The sequence below is a fragment of the Capsicum annuum genome, chromosome 8 (genome assembly GCF_002878395.1).
Source record: "Capsicum annuum cultivar UCD-10X-F1 chromosome 8, UCD10Xv1.1, whole genome shotgun sequence".
Lineage (NCBI taxonomy): Eukaryota > Viridiplantae > Streptophyta > Magnoliopsida > Solanales > Solanaceae > Capsicum > Capsicum annuum.
The window spans coordinates 4931076-4952208 of NC_061118.1; the positions used below are offsets into that span (position 1 = coordinate 4931076).

Consider the following 21133-nt stretch of genomic DNA (forward strand, 5'->3'; position numbering starts at 1 on the left):
TTTCTTCTTTTTGGATCAAACCACCACTTTTTGAATGTTCTTCTTCAACAACATATGAAGAACATGAAGAACACCAAGAATATTCAAAAATGGAACCTAACCCAAATGAACTCCAAATTGAATGATTTTTGAATATTCAAGCACACTTTGAACACCCAAATGCCAATATCACGTTTTCAAGCCACAAATCTCACAAAAACCCTTCCAATTTTGAGATCCACCTTTCAAGTTTCTTCAACTTCAAGTTCAACAATGGTGGATGACTCACAACAACCCGGAAATAGCTCAAATTCAAGATCTAGAATTCTATAGTGTTAGAAAACACAAATCTAACACTAAAAACACAAGAAAAACACAAAATTAAAAACTCAAATTTTGATCTAGGGTCAAAAATGGGAATAGTACTTTTTGGGGATTTTTTATTTTTGATACTTCTGTTTTTTGTGTGATTTTCAGTTTCTAGACTCTAATAGTGTTAGGGAACAAGAATCTAACACTAGAAACACCAAAATACACAAAAATCTAGGACCTAAAATTTTGGCCTAGGGATAAAACGGGATAACAACTTTTTTTTGCAATTTTCAGATTTGACACTTCCTTTTTTGTTGATTCTCTAGATAGCATTCCTAAGATTGATTTTATTGGAATAAAATCAAACCTTGCTCTGATACCAAAATGATAAGAGAATGACCTAAAGAGATGAAGACTAAGAGAAATAAGATAACAAACAAATGCAATAAAGTAAGATAGATAGCTTGACGTACGAGATTACAAGAAATAGGAATCAAACCGTGTATCAAATGATAAGACCCCTAAGACCCGCAATAACAACACCAAACTCTTACAGTGACCGCTAAGGGAATTAACTCTGCCTTACAACCACCGTTTCTAAGCAAGGATCAATAATGGCTTTTCCAAGCCCTACACTACTTGGCTTTTCCAAGCCCTAAACTACACTCTCAAAGAGAGAAGAAGAAGTTTTTCAAATATCAATAATCAACTCCAGAGCAAATAACCTAATAAAATACTATTTATAGGCTAGCTTATTACATAGCAAAATGACCAAAATACCCTTAATGAAAGGGGTGGTCATGGAGTGTCTTTCCAACAAGTGTAATCCCCAAAATATCCTTAATGAAGGGTGTTTCTTCAATGCTCCAAAACCAAGGGGTCATGCTTCAACACTTGTGGACTCGGGTTGTCATCAAAGGTAATCCCTCACACAATCTTCCACGTATGGGTTTGCTTTATGTCATGCTCAAAATGGGTCCTCCATGCATGTTCTTGTGTCTTAGAGGTGACAAAATCTTGAGTCTTTATGCATTGGCCTCCAATGATGCCTTCAAAAGCATAGATGGCCATTTGGTTTGTATCATTAGCGCAGTAGACAACTGGCTGCCTTGGTAAAGAAATACCAATCTCACAAAGTAAGTTTTGAATCCACTGAATTTCAGCAGTAGCAGAGGAAACTGAGCGGTATTCTGCTTCAGTCGATGATCTAGCTACACTCCATTATTTTTTTGAGCTCCACGAGATTAGATTTTTACCAAGATATACAAGAAAGACACTGGTGGAAGAGTGGTCATACTTATTGCCTGCCCAATCTATGTCTGAGAAGGCATGAAGATCAAGCGGAGACTTACGATGGAAAAAGAGATCATAGTTCACCATTCCAACTAAGTAGTGAACAACACGTGTGACTGTAGACCAATGATTTTCAATTGGACGATGGGAGAATTGTGCTAGCTTGTTTACGGCAATGGCTATATCTGGCCGTGTTAATGCCAAATACTGTAAGCTGCCAACTACAATACGATGAAGCTTAAAATCATCAAGATGTGTGTTGTCCTCCAAGCATAATGAATTTCCAATAGACATGAGAGTATTGACTACTTTCTCACCTGCCATCTGTGTCTTGACAATTATGTTATTAATATACTTCTTCTGAGATAGGAAGATTCCATCAGACATTCTCACAACTTGAATACCAAGAAAATAATTAAGAAAGCCCAAATCTTTGATAGAGAAGCGTTGCCCAAGTCTCAAAATAAACTTATCGACAATATTAGAATTGTTCCCAGTAATAATCAAGTCATCAACATAGACAACCAAGTAAATAGTAATGCCTAACTGATTGTAATGAAGAGACAATGATCGACTTGAGAAACTTGAAAATCCAAAGTTAGAAGATAGCTCTGTAGTTCTGAATACCAAGCTCGTGGTGCCTGTTTAAGCCCATAAATTGCCTTCTTGAGTTTGCAGATATGTTGAGGCCTTGTTTGGTCAACAAAACCTTTAGGTTGAGCCATATAAACCTCTTCCGTTAGTTGACCATTCAAGAAGGCATTATTAACATCTAATTGTTGCAAAGGCCAATCTCTGGTAACGGCTAAAGTTAAAATAACTCGAATTGTAGTGTGCTTAGCAACTGGAGAAAAGGTCTCAATATAATCAATGCCCGGTTGTTGTGTAAATCCTTGAATGACAAGACATTCTTTATATTTGTTTAATGTCCCATCAGAATGTAGCTTGACTTAAAAAATCCATTTTTGGCCAACTAACTTTTGCTTTGCAGTAGATGGAACAAGCTCCCGTGTGCCTTATTTTTGTAATGCATGAATTTTATCTTCCATGGCTGCCTTCCAATCAGGATCATTTAGTGCTCTTGACAAAGATTTTGTTTCAGATTTGATGCTGGATGTATTGACAGAGACTTTAGATGGCGTGTCATTGGCTTGAATGAGAGAGTTGTCTTTCGTTTCAGAAAGAGTGGTGTGCATGCATAACTTTTGTGTTGGATTATGAATATTATTCTTTGCTCGGGTGATCATGGGATGAGTGTTTCTTGGTAAGTCCCTGTCATGATTAGAAGATAATAAAGTAAGAGATGAATTTGGTGAGGAGCTCATGCCTTAAACATATACTGATGATCTCACTAACTCATCTGATGATGGAATACTGACATTTAAAGCCATTGGAGTGGTTGGACCAGCAAAAGGACATTCACGACTGACCAAATTTGTACTAGAAGATAGGGATCATCCGGTAGTTGAGGAGGAACAAGTTAGGTTAGAAAGGGGTGAGTGTGGAATGATGAAATGAGGAGTTCACTGGTCAACAGTAGTATCAGACACCCTAACATCACTAAGTTGGATGGTTTTAAAGGGAAACTCAAGCTCCACAAAATCTACATGTCTTGAAATAAAAAGTTTGAGGTGACTGGATCATAGCATTTATATGCACTTTGATTTAAAGAATACCCAAGGAAGACACACGGAGATGAACGAGGTTGTAGTTTGTTTTTTACATATGGTCTCAACCAAGGATAACACAGACAACCAAAAACACAAAGCTTCTTATAATTTGGAAGAGATCCAAAAATTCGAAGATATGGTGAATCATTTTTCAATAAAGGAGTGGGCATTTTGTTTATAAAATATGCAGCAGTTTGAAAAGCATATGACCAAAATGATAATGGAAGATTAGAAATGTGATAAAGAGTGATACCTGTTTCAACAACATATGGAGTGGTGGGAACTGTTAAGAGATGAACAATAGCAGATGATGTTAACGACGCTGCTGAAGGGTTAATTGAAATAGTAATGGTCATTGTTGGTGCAACGAAATATTGAGTGGTTTGCTCCATGTGTACAGGAAAGTACTGGAGGACTCAGAGTTTGGAAAAAAATTAGATTTGTTGTAAGGCGAGCAACTCTGATACCATGAAAGATTTAGAAGATGGTTGAATTTCAATGTGTATTATTCACATATTGTTTCACTATTTATTCAAGAAGGTAAAAGATATTCTATCAAAAATAGAAGATGCTAATTGTAGTAAAATTCTATCAACTTAATTACAAGAATATTACAAGAGATCAAATCATATCAATCACTTGAGAATAAGATGCTTTCCTTATATCTCATACGATTGAGAAAAACAAGATAATAAAATAGCTTTCTCCTTATATATATTTCAGTAATAAAATAAAACATAAATTCATGAATAATTTACTATAAATATTAACCGTCAACTAAATATTGCATTAGTTATATCAAGATTATTTTTTTCTTATACATCCAACCAAGCATGGTGCAATAAGTAGTTATGCATAGATCATTTTTTTTCTACCAATCAAACCGTTTAAATTGGATTTGTTATGTTTCAAAAAGATACTTTCTGCGTTTGGTTTTACTTCATTAATAAAAATAATGTTTACATTGTCTTATAATTAATTAAAAGAAAAGATAATTAATGCTAAGGGTAAAATAGGAAAAAAGAAATTATTTTTTTGATATGTCAAAAATGACAAGTGAAAGTAGAAACACAATTAGGAAATTAGTGACAAGTAAAAGTAAGTGAACAACGGATGTATTAAATATTCATTCTCGTTTTACAAGTTAACTGCAAATATATATATATATATAGACAGAGAGAGAGAGTCAACTTGTAAAATGAGAATGAATATTTATAATATATATATATATATGTATGTATGTATATATTATTAGTATCAAAAGACAGATAACATAAGAAATTACTAACCTTGAAATTACCTTTAACTTTATAATCTCACCTTGTTTAGCAGATTCTCGTGCTGATAACGTGTTATAAATAACTAAAAATAAAGAAGAAGAGCAGAGAGAGAATAGATCAACTAGATTTTGGTAGATCTTATCTACATACACATTCAATATAATGTAAATATATTTATAACATATGTATTAAATTTAAACAAATAAATCCAAGACTTTTTATTAAGTTTTTGTTTTAGGCTAATTTCCTGCTTTTATAAAGCAAAAAATTTAATAGCTTGTTTGGTTGAAGTGATAAGGAAAAATACTTAAATAGTATAAAATCTCTCATAAATATAGAAATTACAAATTTAACTCATGAAACCATGATTTGTCCAACTTACTCAAATTTATTAATTTATCTCATTTAAAAATGAATTAGGCTGATAAGTAGTACAAATTAACCCATAAAAAAATTGTCATAATATTTTTTTGGAGATTATAAATTATATATAGCTATAATAAAAAAATAATTATTAATTCGTCACAGAATTATAAAAGGACAAATAAAAAAAAATTATAACTTAATAAGAATTTATTTCTGTCCAACACATGCATGCCATTTAGTCAAAATAAAGCAATTTAATTTCTTTGGCCCAACATTATTTTAGTGAAATTGCCAACATTTCTCTGGTTGCTTTATTATAAAATGTCTCATTATAATCACTTTTAGTAGTTTGATAAATATGATTAACTGACTATATTTATGTAATATTAAAATTGGTTCCCAGCTAATCAAGCACAAACCTCCATTCACCCATGTGCATTCATTTTGCGATATTTTCAAAAATATACCATTTGTAAAAAATAATTTTATTATTTGCTCGTCGCATGCTTTACCTAGTGCGATTTACATCTTCTGTGTGGTTTATGAGCGATTGCACAACGAAGGGTTTACCAAGTGCGCACAAAGTGTTCACCACAGAGAGCTCACCCAAAGGGCAGAGGCTATGGCAGAGATTTGTAGCGGCTGTAGGTTATCCTGGAATTTCCAAAGAAAAAAAAAAACATTATGCAACTTTATATAATATTACGAATTTACAGTATACAAATCTCTCTCTCTTTATATATATATAGTTAGTTAGTTAGTTAGTTAGTTAGTTAGTCAGACGTGTCTCGCACGTGTAACATTTGATTATTTAAAACTAAATTATTTTATCTATTGCAGAGATTTTAATGAAGTGTAAAAGTAAATCACTTTTAAAAGATTTTTCACACTTTAATATAATAACGTAAACATAAACATACTTTTTACTGTAAGCACATATATATTTTGCATCATCACTTTTATATTTTGTCATGCAGTACCTCCTTCCCCTGCTGCCAGAGGCTAAGAGAGACGCATCAATTTGAATCATATTTGTGGTATGGTTATTTTTCTTTTTTATTCTATAGTTAAAATTCTTCCTTGTTTTTAAAGTCAAATCTTTACAAATTCTTTGTTATTACGTACTTAAAACTTTTAAACATTTGGAACTTTTTGAATTTTTCTTATTTTAACACTTTTATATTTATTTCTAGATTTTTCAAATCTTCTTTAAATCAAATTTAGGAGATTTAGAATTCTAAAATTAATGGAAAAAATATTAGTTGTCATTAATTCTGATGACTTCTAATAAGGAAAGGTTTTACCATAAATATATTTAATTGATTTTCAACTCTTAAATATTAGGAAAAAATAGTGAAAGATTTTACCATAAATATATTTAATTAATTTTCAACTCTTAAATATAAATATTAGAAAAAAAATATTGAAAATACGATTTTGTCTAAAACAAAGACTTTTAATAAAGAACAAAAAGTTCAAATTACATTTTTAAGGTCTTTCACACTTTTTATATATTATTATACATTGTACATTATAGATTATAGATATAAATTATAGATATAGATTATAGATTAAGATTTTATATATATATATATATATATATATATATATATATATATATATAACGTGCATAATGTATAAGAGGTGATCATATATACTTTTACGTTGACATCTTATACATAATTATACACACATTTAAATATCAATTCATATAGGCAAATAACCTTCCCTCTTTACTAGGTTCCTCTTTTTTCCCCTATTTATTTGTGTCACCTTGACATAATAACCGTTTTTATAAATCCAAAAAAAACTTATTGCTTCATCAAGGTAACTGTTGGAGTTTTATTAGTTTACAGTGGGTAAAGTATATATATTAGCATTATTATTCAAAATGACAACATCTTTCCCTATGAATGCTGGTGATGGTCCTTATATGATATATATATATATATATATATGTATATATATATATATATGTTAATTAGTGCCACTTAAATATTTAGTAGATATCTTTTGATTGACTTTAGCTAGGTTAAACTCTGATCTATTTTATAATTGCATGCAGAGAGAAGTGTTAGATGATGCAAAAGACATGTTGAGAGATGCAATTACTCGAAAGCTTGACATCAAAAAAATCATGTTATCTTCTTCAAACACATTATGTATTGCAGATTTTGGATGTTCAATTGGACCAAACACTTTCATTGCAATGCAACATGTTGTACAATCTCTAAAATAAAAATACCATAATACCAACATTCTTGAATTCCAAGTATTTTTCAATGATCATGTCACCAATGATTTCAACGCCCTCTTTCGATCACTACCCCTCGATCAATCCTACTATGCATTCGGAGTTCCAGGATCATTCCATGGTAGATTATTTCCATCGCGATAGATTCATTGTGCTTTCATTATCTTCTCTAGAATAACATAGTGTCTTTGACAGAAAAATAGATGGGCAAGAGAAGTGCCTTATTACAATTAAGAATGTAACTAAAGATTTTATAAATATTTGATTTTAAAAATGAGGAAAGATTTTAAATATAAAAAAAAAATCTTATCACAAACATGGTTCAAATTAATACGTCTCACTTAGCCTATGACAACAAGGAAAATAGGTAATGCATGCCAAACATAAAATGATATCCATCAACCACTTGTAATTTTTAGTGGTAAAATATATATGTGCTTACACAAAAATATATATTTATGTTTACATTATTATATTAAAGTGTGAAGGATCTTTGAAAAGTAATTTAAACTTTTTACACTTGATTAAAAATCTTGTAATAGACAAAATTATTTAATTAATCAAATGTTGCACGTGCGATTGCGACAGTACTTGGCCTTGGATCAGGGCTGTCACTCGCTCAAGACGTTGATGCGCCACCGGGTGGACCCTTTTCTTATCAGCATGGGGAGTTGCGATGGATACCAAGATGAAGACTCCTCAGCGCCAATTAGTATAGACACCTAATTTTGTCCCTCCCAACGTTGATTTTATCCATTTTTAGCTCACCTTACCACGTGTCCTCATCCATGTGATCATACCCCATAAAAATACAAAAATAACAAAGTCCCTAACAAAATTTTATCTTGTTTTAACTATCCTAACCACTTCTCCAATTAAAAGCGGACACTTCACCATCCCACACCCCTATACCCGTGTTACCCCACCTCACCCCTAGGCAGCCCCCCTCCCTTCACGTTTTTGTTTCCTTTTGGACCATAGACACCTCACAATTTTGGGGGAGCCCCACAGAAAACCAATTCACACAATTCTTCACATCACAACAACTATATACTCACAGAAGACCCTATCAATTCATTGGGATCACCAAGGCTTCTTCACAGAGAATCATGCACAAAAAGGCAGAGTTGACATAGGCATAAGCCTCCATTTTTGTTCTTCTCTTCTACACCGTCACACACCATACACCACACACAGAATCAACCACGGAAACGGAGGCATACACCATTTTTTTTCTCTTCTTCATTCACAAACACACCACACACAGTAACACCAATGTAAGGGAGAAATCGAGAGAGGAGGGAGATAAAGAACGAAAGATTCGAGCAAGAGTGAGATCGTGAGATCAGAGAGAGAGGGAGAAAGGCGACGGCAAGCTAAAATCGATCGGAGAGAGGTCGAAGGTTTGATCGAAAAACGTAACTGACCGAAAAACCATCTCCCCAGTCCTTTCCTTCACTGTTCTGGCCGAAATTATTGGAATCCGTTGGGTAATATGACCAAAATCGGCGACTAGTAGCGCCAGTTCACCCCTCCGTTGGAGTTTTCCATTGTTCGTTTGATTTATTGATTGAGGTTTACGATTTTGAGGTTCCACTTGATTTTCAAATCTGTTTCGGGATCAAAATTCAACGCCAAATGGGGTTTTATTCAAGGTCGGTTTAAGTCGAGGTTTCGAATCCATGAGGGTCCACTATTTGGTTGAATAAAAGCGACATTAAGGTTCATTCTTCATCTTATTCTCAATTAATTTTTAATCGTGTAATACTTGATGTGATAAATTCATGGTGAGTGGGCTTTATTTTGTTTTTTTTGTTGATTTTGATATATTTTGGATCATAGTAGTTTGGTTGTTGACGTCGAATGAATTGGAATAATCAAAGAACTTGGACTCAATTTGGGGTTAAATCGTAATTTGGGGAGATATCGAGAGTTGGCTAATTCGCAATTTCACTTAGTTTATTTAATTTGTTATTTTGATTAATTTTGATGTTGTTAAACTTGATAGTATCATTACGTTGATTGGTTTAGGCAAACATAGGTTGGGTAGGCAAATGTTTAGAATTGGCGGCTTTGGTTGAATGTTGAAAATTCCATGGAATGTTTGAAATTTTGTTGAATAGTTGATTTTCTCTCACTAAAAATGTATTCATTTGGCCAGGGAATGCCTCGAAGGATCTGTATTGATTTATCCGGGGGATGCCCCGAAGTACCTTGTACTTGGAAGATGTTCTTAGTGAAGGCTCGAGGCGTCGGATGAAGCAGTGGAGCGTAGTATAGGATTAATCTAGAGTAGAATAGATTTATATTTTTGCATTATTTATTCCTGGACTGTATAATTTGGACTGGACATTATTTTGGTTTTGAATTATGTTTGATTTGTTTGTTTGCTTGTTTTGCATGTTTGTGTGGTTTATACATCCGTAATGTTAAATTAACCGATACACTTCACCAAGCGACCGTGGTTGAATCACGGGATCGAGGGGTGCCTAACACCTTCCCTTTGGTCAATAGAATTCCTTAACCAGAATCTCTGTTCGCGGATCAGTTTTAGAGTCAACCCGTTTTTGAAAAAGGATTTCCAAAGGTGACTTGGCACACCCGATTTATGCCAAGTGGCGACTCTGTGTTTAAATGTAAAAAGTTCTTTTTCGAAACAAATTTTCAATTTTCAATCATTTTGTTACTTTCATAATAAAACCCTTTCGAACTTAAAATCTAATTCTTTTTTTGAGTTAACAAAAAAGAGGTGTGACAGCTCTGGCGACTCTGCTGGAGAACTTTCAGAATTCGAGCTTATTTGTGGAGTCGTATCGGCTTTGTTAGGCATTACGAGTGTATAAACATTGTTTGTGATTATTGTTTGTGTTATTGTTATCACTGTTGTGTGTTTTCGTGCTCTTTGTTTACAGTTTTTTGTTATGTGTTACCGCTTTATATCTGACATCATGTGCATAACTTGAGTCATTCTTTCTGCAACAAGTCCATAGTACACGTGTGTACACGACCTATAGTTGAGTCTCCCTCATTTTAGGGGGGAGCCATTGGGTTGTACAGAGTAGGTGGCTAGCTAATGCAAGCCACTATCGACCATACGCTCCCTTGAACAACCTTGTTAGTGAACCCCAACGTAAGTCAGCCTTTAGGTCATGCTTATTTACATCATATTGAGACCTAGCGGGACCCGCATGGCCCTTTGTAGGAGACTCACCTCTAAAGCATTCCTACGTGCTAAATGTTGTATCTTTGAGGGTAACGTCGTCATTTGACAGATTGATTTGGATAAAAGCATGTGTTAGAAGCAAAGTGTGTAGGCAAAATTTGTTGGAAAAAAAAAGGAAAAGGTGAATCGAAAAAATAAGTGTTTCGTAGTGTTTTTAGAGTTTTTAATGGCTTTTGTTCTTCACAATCCAAAAATTCAAAAAAAAAAAATTACCTTTTGCACTCATTTCTCAAAAACAAAAACATCAAAAAGATTTTTCTTGTCTCGTTTAGCATGCATTCACAATTCAAAAACTTCAAAAAGATTTTTCATTCAAAAAAGATTTGTTCTTTCATAGTTGTTGGTGTCATTTTTATGTGAAGTGTCAAATTGAAAACTCAAAAAGATTTTATAGACGTTTTGCATCTTCTGTTTGTGCTCGTGTCTCTTAAGTCAGGGAGTTGGTTATTTAATCCTTAATTGTTCAATCTGGACGAACTACGCACTCCTGATTCTCCTTTCTCGGGAGTGAGAAACGTAGGTAGCCTATTGTGGGTTTGGGGATCTTATTTCAAAAATTCAAAAAATATTTTATTCACTCTTCGTTTAGAGTAGGTGTTTCATATACATCTTCAAGAGAAAACTACAAAAAGATTTTCCTTTAATAGTTTCAAGTTTTATTTACGTATGAATGCAAAATTGAAAATCTAAAAGATTTTTCTTTGGTAATCATAGGTTTCATTTTGTATAGGGATTTAAACCTAAAAATACAAAAAAATTTACGTCAATTCTTTTGACACTTTGTTTCAAGAAAAATAAAAGAGTTTGATTGACCGTTTTGGCAAGACTTCACGAACTACTCACACCTAATTTTCCTCTCTTGGGAGTGAGATACGTTGGCGCCTTTCTTGGGTTCGGTGATCTTTTTAAAATAAAAAGAGAAGGGAAAAGAGGTTTTGAAAAAGTGTTAAACTCTAACACATTTGTTATTTTTTTGTTGAGTCAGTTTAAGGTGGTTGGTTTGTGGCATTCTGGTTGGTCCTCCACATTATACCAAATCCAAAGGGTTAGTTGTGTCCAATAAGGATATAGAGAGTGACATAATGGATGAAACAAAGAGCCAGCAAATTGAGAGTTTAAAGGAAGAGAATTTGAGACTGAGATAATAAATGACAGAAATGCACCGATCTTGGGACTGTGGGTTGCCTCCTCCTCCTCCATTTCCCTCTATTGATCCTTCAAATACCTTGAGTTTTCCACCAAAATTACAAAGTCAGTGTCCTATTGTTGTTGATGCACCGCAACATGACTCAAAATTCATTCCAAGCCCAAAGCATCTCAATACTTCCACCACTTTTCCTCTAGCTCCTCAGTATAAGTCTGCTACATTCACAACACCATATGTCGTTCGTGATCTTGTTGCTCAATCCTCTATTGAGGCTTCTACATTAGCTAGCCGCCCAACGATTGTGCGTCCCCATGCTGCTAGTAAACCTATATTCAATACTCTTGGTGATTATTGTTATACTCATGAACCTGCTTTTAAGTTAACTAGACCACCAAAGTTTCTTAACAAGAAGTCCAGTTTGCCAGAAGAGTCAGAGAAATGGTTGAAAAAATAAAGAGTGCAGAAAATATTATGAAAAATTCTCTAGGACCTGCGGGTAAAGAAGATGTTTCATACAAAGACTGGGGCATGCCTTCAAGTGCTAACCTTCCTTCAATCTTTGCGATGTCGAAATTTGAGGAGCAAGATGGGCATGGGGAATCCATAAAACATTTGGGGACAATATTGCAATCAATTAAGGGAACCTGGAAGGAAGAAGAATGAGAAAGATGACACTACTATTGTAGTTAGAGAACGGGCACATCCAAGAAGACGTCGTCGTCGTTGTCGTCAGTCTCAAGCCCAAGTTCATACCCAAGCTCTCCATAATCACTCCCAAAATCCATTATACTCTGTTTCCCCACCTCCATATGTAATATATTGTGCACAACCATATGTTCAACTCCCTCCTTACCCACAATGGCGCGCATCAACTCCTTAAAGTCATTCTTCAATTCTACAAACATACCAAAGCCCTTCTAGGTTTGATGTTCGATCCAAGTTAAACAATGAAATGAGGCAGAAATTGAGGGATAGTTTCACACCAATTGGAGAGTCGTATGCCAGTTTATTTCAGAGATTAGCACAGCGAGGTATGATTACTCCTCTCCTTGGGTATACTTCTGATCCGCATTCAAGAAGTTTTGATCCTAATGTACGATGTGCATATCATTTTGATATTCAAGGTCACAGTATTAAAGATTGTTGTTCTTTGAAAAGAGAAATTGAAAATATGATTCACAGTATTGAAGATTGTCGTGCTTTAAAAAGAGAAATTGAAAATATGATTCAAGACAAATTGATTATGGTGCAAAACATTGACGAAAAGCTCTCATCATGCTGATATGCAAACTAGTGGCTAAGATGTCAGGCTGAGCAATTGAGAAGTCAGCCCTCTCCCTACTAGAAAGAGGTCTGGTAGCTTGTTTTGTTTTATTTTTTGTTGTACAAATTATTTCAGGGTTGTAGTTCGGGATCTATCTTGTTTTGTCCTTTTGTCGTTTATGTTCAAACCCTTCTATCTTTTGTTTCAACTAAATGAAGAGTCCCATTTTTCTGTGTTTTAAATATGTGTTGTTTGTTTGTTTTCTTTACATAGTACATTTTATGTAGACTCTACGTATATGACATGCTAGCAGAATTTTCAGTCAGATCTTAAAATAAAATTTAAGCATGAACATTGAATCAGAAGGTTAAAGTTAGAAAAGGAAAAACATCTGAGAAAATTAATAGAGTGTTGACACATTTGGTGACCATGTTGAAGTCTTCTTTGAAAATTAAGGCAATCATTTTGAGAATCACAAGAATAACTTAGTCATCAATTGAAAAACATAGCTCAATTAGGTCAAATAGCGGATGTGTGCTCCCGAGGATTAGAATAAAAGTCAACTCTACGAAAGCATGAGTCATTCAATGTAAGGGATGTACAACACAAGTGGAGTTGTATGTTCGACAAGTGTAGAAAAAGAGGTGGCACATATGCTCAGGGCAAGTTAGTATTGTAAAATATGTCATAAGTGATATTGATCTTGTACTTTCACATTGCATGCTCTGTACTAGAATCTTCAAGGATTGATATGACGAAGGCATTTCATTCTGCTATCCAAATGTTGTGTCATCCTTTGTTTACCCCCATTTGAGCCTTAGTGTTATTTTCTTTCATACCCCTCTTTTGGAATCAAGATAGAGTCAGCAAAGCTCAAAAGAAAAGTGTCGAGCAAAACAATAGAGTCAGAAAAATTTCAAAAAAAAAGAAGAAAAAGAAGAAGAAAATATGTCCAAAAAGAAAGTAAAGAGAAGAGTTTTAAGAAAAATAGAGTCAGAAAGTTTCAAAGAGAAAAATAGTCAATAAAAGAAACATAGAAAAAAAAGAAATTAGAATCAAGCAAAATAAGTTGCTAGAACTACACGTGACCTGATTCTCCTCTCTTGGGGGTGAGATATATAGGCTGGCCTACTCTGGGCTCGGTCTAACCAAATAAACAATTTAGAATTACCGAGTCAAAAGAAACTGGGGCATGAGTTAATCCTCATTTTTTGAGTCGATTCCAAAAGTTGTAAGTTCTACCCCACTTCAAGTGTCGTTTGGGCCCCATGGCATTCTTTCTTTCCAACCTTATCCAAAAGCCAAGTTACAATCAAAGAATGACCTTCAGATCAATATTTGAAAATGCTACGGCTAAGCAAGCAATGGATGTGATGACGCATTTTGGGAACTACTTGTCTTCCTCAGCACAAGAAATCAGGAGAGAAATAAAAATGAGAGTCTTATCAAAGAAAATCCTCACGGGCACCATAAGATGATAGTAAGCTGAGAGAGATAAAATGAGAGAGTCTTATCGGTGAAAATCCTCACGGGAATTGTAAGACAACGGTGAGTTGAGACAAATAAAAATAAGAGATTCTTATTGGTGAAAATCCTCATGGGCACCATAAGACAACTGTGAGTTGAGAGAAATCAAAATTAGAGAATCTCATTGGTGAAAAAACCTCACGGATACCATAAGGCGATGGTGTGCCAAGAGAAAAATGAGAGAGGCTGGTTAGCAAAAACCCTTCAAGGTGTCACTAGCCGAATAAGGTCTTAAATGCAATTGACCTAAGAAAGTAACTCAATTTTAAAGCCCTTAACTCAACAACAATTGGTGAAAGTTCGAATGGAAAGATCAGACAGCTTAATCCAAAATGCATGACATAATCATTAGGGCTGACCGTCATTTCTAGATAAAATTTTCATTTCTTTGTTTCAAATGGGGACATTCATTGTCTTTTCTTTCTTCTCTTTATTTTTATTTTGTTTTCTTGAGTCAGTTGTCCAAAGAAAAATCATTGTCATTTTTTTTTCTGTTATCTTTGAGTCAAGTCCATGTCAAAACAAGTGAAAAGATTTCAAAATTGACTACCAACTTCTTTAATTGCACAAAGCACGACAGAAAGGCCAGTGCATTAAAGAGACATGATTGTAAACCGAAAAAAGGGCATGCAAAAAGCTTAGTCAACAGGCAAATCTACGAACTCATGAAAATACCAAAGTTTAAAGGGTTTATTTGAGAAACATGAAAAAGCTGAGATACAGTGTTATTTTAGAGTCACTCTTAATAATCTGAATTTGGGTCAATGACACGACAAAGCAGGGGCAAGTGCTGCAAACCACCACTAAGCTTTTAACTGACAAATTTTCTTTGTTGAAATAGGGGCAAATTCGCTTCACTTAATTCAGCTACCATTGGAAATGCACATCCAGGGAATTTACTTTCTGTTCAGGACCTCCTGAAAAATGAGACTTTATTTTCTGTTCAGGACCCTCCTAAAAAATGGGACTTTACTGTCTGTTCAGGACCCTCCAGAAAAATGAGATTTTACTCTCTGTTCAGGACCATCCTGAAAAATTGAACTTTACTTTCTGTTAAGGACCCTACTGAAAAATGGGAATTTACTTTCCATCCAGGACCCTCCTAAAAAATGGGATTTTACTTTTTGTCCAGGACCCTCTTGGGAAATGGGATTTTACTTTCTGTTCAGGACCCTCCTGAAAAATAGGATTTTACTTTCTATTCAGGACCCTCCTAGAAAATGGAAATTTACTTTCTGTTCAGGACCCTCCTAGAAAATGGGATTTTAGTTTCTGTTCAAGACCCTCCTGAAAAATGAGATTTTACTTTCTGTTCAGGACTCTCTTGAAAAATGAGACTTTACTTTCTGTTCAGGACCCTCCTGAAAAATGGGACTTTACTTTCTGTTCAGGGCCTTCCTGGAAAATGAGAATTTTACTTTATGTTCAGGACCCTCCTGAAAAATGGGATTTTACCTTATGTTCAGGACCCTCTTGGAAAATGGAAATTTACTTTCTGTTCAGGACCCTCTTGAAAAAATGGGACTTTACTTTCTATTCAGGACCCTCCTGAAAAAAGAGACTTTACTTTATGTTCAGGACCCTCTTGAAAAATGGGACTCTACTTTCTGTTTAGGACCCTCCGTAAAAATGAGATTTACTTGCTGTTCAAGACCCTCCTTAAAAAATGGGACTTTACTTTCTGTTGAGGACCCTCCTGAAAAATGGGATTTTACTTTCTGTTCAGGACCCTCCTGAAAAATGAGACTTTACTTTCTGTTTAGGATCCTCCTGAAAAATGGGATTTTACTTTCTATCCAGGACCCTCCTGAAGAATGGGACTTTACTTTCAAAAAATGAAAATTTTCTTTATCTTAATCTTTGTTTGGGATAATTTTCGTTCTAGTTTTTATTCTGGTTTCAGGAACCCGCCTGAAGAACAAGGTGATGAAATCGGAAGATGATTAAAAATTACAAATCAGAAGCCCGCCTGAAGAACAAGGGCGAATAAATGGAAAGTCAAAGCAACAAAGTGAAGAAGTTGAAAGCTAAGAAACAAAGTGAAGGAATTGAGAGTCAACAGATTGAAAAATAGCAAGTCAGGAGCCCGCCTGAAGAACAGGGTGATGAAATTGAAAGCCAAGCAACAAGTTGAGAAAATGGCAAGTCAGGAGCCCGCCTAAAGAATAGGGTGATGAAACTCAAGTCAAGAGTCCAAAAGAATCCGCATAGATAGGATTTTTGTAATTTCATTTATGTTTTAACTTGTAATTATTATTTTTGATGTAATGACAGAGCCGCAGATCGGAACCTCGACAGAACCTCGCTCGACTCTCCAACTCGGTATAGTCCCTCTTCTTTCAGTCCTTGGGGATACCTGTGACTTGATTCCCTCATAACTAGGAATGCGTATGACTTCCAAAGTCAAGACTTGGTTTCCCTCCTTACTACTATTTCATTCTTGTCGAATAATGATCGGGATAAAATTTTCTCTCGTTGTCTACTTCTTTGTCTGAAAACACTGCATGTTTACATTCAAAGGGGGCATGCTGTAGACACCTAATTTTGTCCTTCCCAACGTTGATTTTATTCGTTTTTTTCTCACCTTACCACGTTTCCTCATCCATGTGATCATACCCCATAAAAATACAAAATCAACAAACTCCCTAACAAAATTTTATCTTGTTTTAACTATCCTAACCACTTCTTCAATAAAAAGCAGACACTTCACCACCCCACACCCCTATACCCGTATGACCCCACCTCACCCCTAGGCAGCCCCCCTCCCTTCACGTTTTTGTTTCCTTTTGGACCATAGACACCTCACAATTTTGGGGGAGCCCCACAGAAAACCAATTCACACAATTCTTCACATCACAGCAACTATATACTCACAGAAGACCCTCTCAATTCATCAGGATCACCAAGGATTCTTCACAGAGAATCACGCACAAAAAGGCATAGTAGACATAGGCATAAGCCTCCATTTTTGTTCTTCTCTTCTACACCGTCAAAAAGGCACAGTAGACGCGCCAGTTCACCCCTTTGTTCGAGTTTTCCATTGTTCGTTTGATTTTTTGATTGAGGTTTGCGATTTTGAGATTCCGCTTGATTTTCAAATCTGTTTCGGGGTCAAAATTTGATGACAAATGGGGTTTTATTCAAGGTCGGTTTTAGTCGAGGTTCCGAATCTGCGAAGCTCCTCTATTTGATTGAATAAATACGACATTAAGGTCCATTCTTCATCTTATTCTCAAATAATTTTTAATCATGTAATACTTGGTGTGCTAAATTCATGGTGTGTGGGCTTTATTTTGTTTTTTTGTTGATTTTGATATATTTTAGATCATAGTAGTTTGGTTGTTGACGTCGATCGATTGATTGTTGTGAATTGGAATAATCAAAGAACTTGGACTCAATTTGGAGTTAAATCGTAATTTGGGGAGATATCGAGAGTTAGCTATTTCGCAATTTCACTTAGTTTATTTAATTTTTTATTTTAATTAATTTTGATGTCGTTAAACTTGATAGTATCATTACGTCGATTGGTTTAGGCAAACATAGGTTGGGTAGGCAAATGCTTAGAATTGGAGGCTTTGGTTGAATGTTGAAAATTTTGTTGAATAGTTTGATTTTCTCGCACTAAAAATGTATTCATTTGGCCGGGGAATGCCTCGAAGGATCTGTATTGATTTATCGGGGGAATGCCCCGAAGTACCTTGTACTTGGAAGATGTTCGTGGTGAAGGCTCGAGGCGTCGGATGAAGCAGTGGAGCGTAGTATAGGATTAATCTAGAGTAGAATAGATTTATATTTCTACATTATTTATTCCTGGACTGGACATTATTTTGGTTTTGAATTTTGTTTGATTTGTTTGTTTGCTTGTTTTGCATGTTTGTGTGGTTTATACATCTGTAATGTTAAATTAGCCGATACACTTCACCAAGCGATCGTGGTCGAACCACGGGATCGAGGGGTGCCTAACACCTTTCTTTCGGTCAACAGAATTCCTTAACCGGAATCTCTGTTCGCGAATCAGTTTTAGAGTCAAATCGTTTTTGAAAAAGGATTTCCAAAGGTGACATGGCACACCCGATTTATGCCAAGTGGCGACTCTGAGTTTAAATGTAAAAAGTTCTTTTTCGAAACAAATTTTCAATTTTCAATTTTCAATCATTTTGTCACTTTTATAATAAAACTCTTTCGAACTTAAAATCTAATTCTTTTTTTGAGTTAAAAAAAGGGGTGTGAAAATTAGGGGGTACAAGAGATAGTTGGATTGTAAGACTTTCTCTCACATCCCACTCCCTTCCATGAGATAGTCAATTTTAGCATTTTTGAAGAATCATATTGAGAAAAAGAAAGAAGCCTGGGGTAAAGTGATGAGCCCGAGATGTTATAAAGCTTTGGGTTTGACTTTTTCGTCTGCTTTGTATGAGTCGACGTATGGAATGCGCCAAGACTTGACTTTATATGCCATGACACTAAGAGAAAGACACAGGAGAATTCCTCTTTTAGGAAGACCTAGTAGCTCAGGATCTCTGACGTTTCATGTATATACACGTGCATAATGTATAAGAGGTGTTTATATATACTTTTACGTTGACATCTTATACATAATTATACACATTTAAATATCAATTCATATAGGCAAATAAATGGACATGTGTTTGAATTTAGAGTTCATATTACTTAACCATGGTTAATTAATATGTATTTTACTTAATTTAATTAATTAACCATAGTAAAAGACATTAGTTTGGTGTATACATCGGGTGCGTGTAAATTTTTACCATTTATTTGTGTCACCTTGCTTATATAGCACATAACCCTTTTTATAAATCCAAAAATCTTATTTCTTCATCAATGTAATTGTTGGAGTTTTCAAGCTATTAAGAACTCCAACAGTGAAATTTTACAAATAATGATGACAAAAATAGTTTTCTCATATACTAACAAATAAAGTTTAGCTATTTTGGTATTACAGTGGGTAAAGTATAGATAAGTTGTATATATTTATTTATTTAAAAAAATAGTTATTTGACAAAGCGTGGTGTTAAACAGTGCAACATCCACATTATATCTCTATATAAGAACATGCTTGTGTGAAGAAAATTAAACATTGAGCAATAATAAGATGAAGAAAAAGCATATATATATATTAGCGTTATTATTCAAAATGACAACATCTTACCCTATGAATGCTGGTGATGGTCCTTATAGCTACTTTAAAAACTCCCATTTGCAGGTATTAATTAATTAATATGTTAATCAGTGCCACTTAAGTATTTAGTAGATATCTTTTGATTGACCTTACCTAGGTTAAACTCTGATCTATTTTATAATTGCATGCAGAGAGAAGTGTTAGATAATTCAAAGGAAATGGTGAGAGATGCAATTACTCGAAACCTTGACATCAAAAAAATCATGTTATCTTCTTCAAACACATTATGTATTGTAGAGTTTTTAAAGTGGATTTAATTCCCCTGAAACTCTCCCCCGAAACTCTATACCTAGTTTCGGCGGTTGGCGGTGTAATACACGTGTCAATCTCGTTTTTACACGTGTATCCAACCTCATATTTACATGTGTACAAGTGGGCAGATATATGCCATTAAAATACGAAAAAAAAAAAGTCTAGGGGGTAATAGGACCTCGCAAAGTTCAGTATGCTCAACTGGAAATTCAGTCAAAGTTGAGGTATTATCCCTAAAACATATGAGCATACATTTTAAATTGAGGTTTCTTTCCTTTTTTATGCAGGGAATGCTTGATGAATCTTTAGTTGACTCGTTCAATTTGCCAATGTATTTTCTTTCTCCTGAAGACATGACTAAAGTGGTGGAGAAAAATGGTTGTTTTAGTATTGAGATAATGGAGTTGACATATCCCAAATCAAAGCTTGTGGATGAGGCTGATGCAAAGACTTTAATGATAAATCTAAGGGCTGTTTTAGAAGGAGTAATAATAAATCATTTTGCCTACCCAAACCAACATTCGTCTATCCATTTCAACATATCATAATTTTATCACATTCCAACAATATTCATGCTCATTACGAATTAAACAAAACAACAATAAACCAAAGTTAATCTAAATTCAACTTTTTTTTATCAATTTCTCAATTTCATCCCCCAAATCCATTTTTAACCACATTATTAAACCAGTTCGACTATCAAATCACTTTTCAAAATCCGAAACCAACAACACATACCCCAACGAAGATTCAAACATTTAAGCATACCAATAATTCATATCCACAACAATTAACATTTTTCTTGAAATATTCAAAACCGCACCACAAAATCACGATATGAACCAACTTCGATATAATTAAAAAGTAGAGTTGAGAGATGGACCTTTGAAGAATCGATTTCGTTGATAATAAAATCAAGAAAGACCGGACTATAGAATTCCTAATAGGACCTCAACAATGACGAACTCCAACTCCGTATTGAAAAATTTGAGACCCAAAATTGAAGCTCCGTAAATCCAATCGAATCTAAAAACCGACAGTGTTCACATACTGTTCACAGCATTGTTCACGGTACTGTTCACAACACTATTCATGACACTATTCACGGTATTGTTTCTCTCTCGATTTTTTTTTCTCTCGCGCGATTCTCTCTTTTTTTCCCTCATTTTTTTGTTCTTCTTGTGAGGACGATGATTTGGTGATTTTTGTTATTGTAGAGAAGATGATGATGAAAGAATGAGTCTCCCTTTTCCCCTTTTAGAATTTTCTTTTTATATTTTTTATTTGATTTTTCTTTTTCTTTATTTATTATCCTATGTGGAAGCATATAATTGGTGCCTTGTGGGAATAAGTGTGTGGCATG

The 21133-nt window shown here is 34.5% G+C and overlaps 1 protein-coding gene and 2 long non-coding RNA genes across 4 annotated transcripts; all 3 read left to right on the top strand.

Annotated features, from left to right (window-relative positions):
- The first annotated feature begins 6646 nt into the window (after positions 1 to 6646).
- On the top strand, positions 6647 to 7136 carry LOC124886367. Its single transcript, XR_007043450.1, has 2 exons — positions 6647 to 6727; positions 6966 to 7136. It is a non-coding gene; the product is annotated as an uncharacterized LOC124886367 (long non-coding RNA).
- A 617-nt stretch (positions 7137 to 7753) lies between these two features.
- On the top strand, positions 7754 to 9525 carry LOC107856654. Its single transcript, XR_001670632.2, has 2 exons — positions 7754 to 8876; positions 9316 to 9525. It is a non-coding gene; the product is annotated as an uncharacterized LOC107856654 (long non-coding RNA).
- A 9903-nt stretch (positions 9526 to 19428) lies between these two features.
- LOC107856670 (loganic acid O-methyltransferase-like) lies at positions 19429 to 20425 on the top strand. 2 transcript variants are annotated; one of them, XM_047394307.1, is made up of 3 exons: positions 19429 to 19542; positions 19650 to 19679; positions 20058 to 20425. In XM_047394307.1, the coding sequence occupies exons 1-3, from the start codon at positions 19432 to 19434 to the stop codon at positions 20316 to 20318; spliced, it is 402 nt and encodes a 133-aa protein (XP_047250263.1). In that variant the 5' UTR covers positions 19429 to 19431; the 3' UTR covers positions 20319 to 20425. The 2 variants fall into 2 exon arrangements, with proteins under 2 accessions (XP_047250263.1, XP_016557131.1); XM_016701645.2 differs by lacking the exon at positions 19650 to 19679 and having other exon boundaries at positions 20058 to 20385.
- The last annotated feature ends 708 nt before the right edge of the window (positions 20426 to 21133 follow it).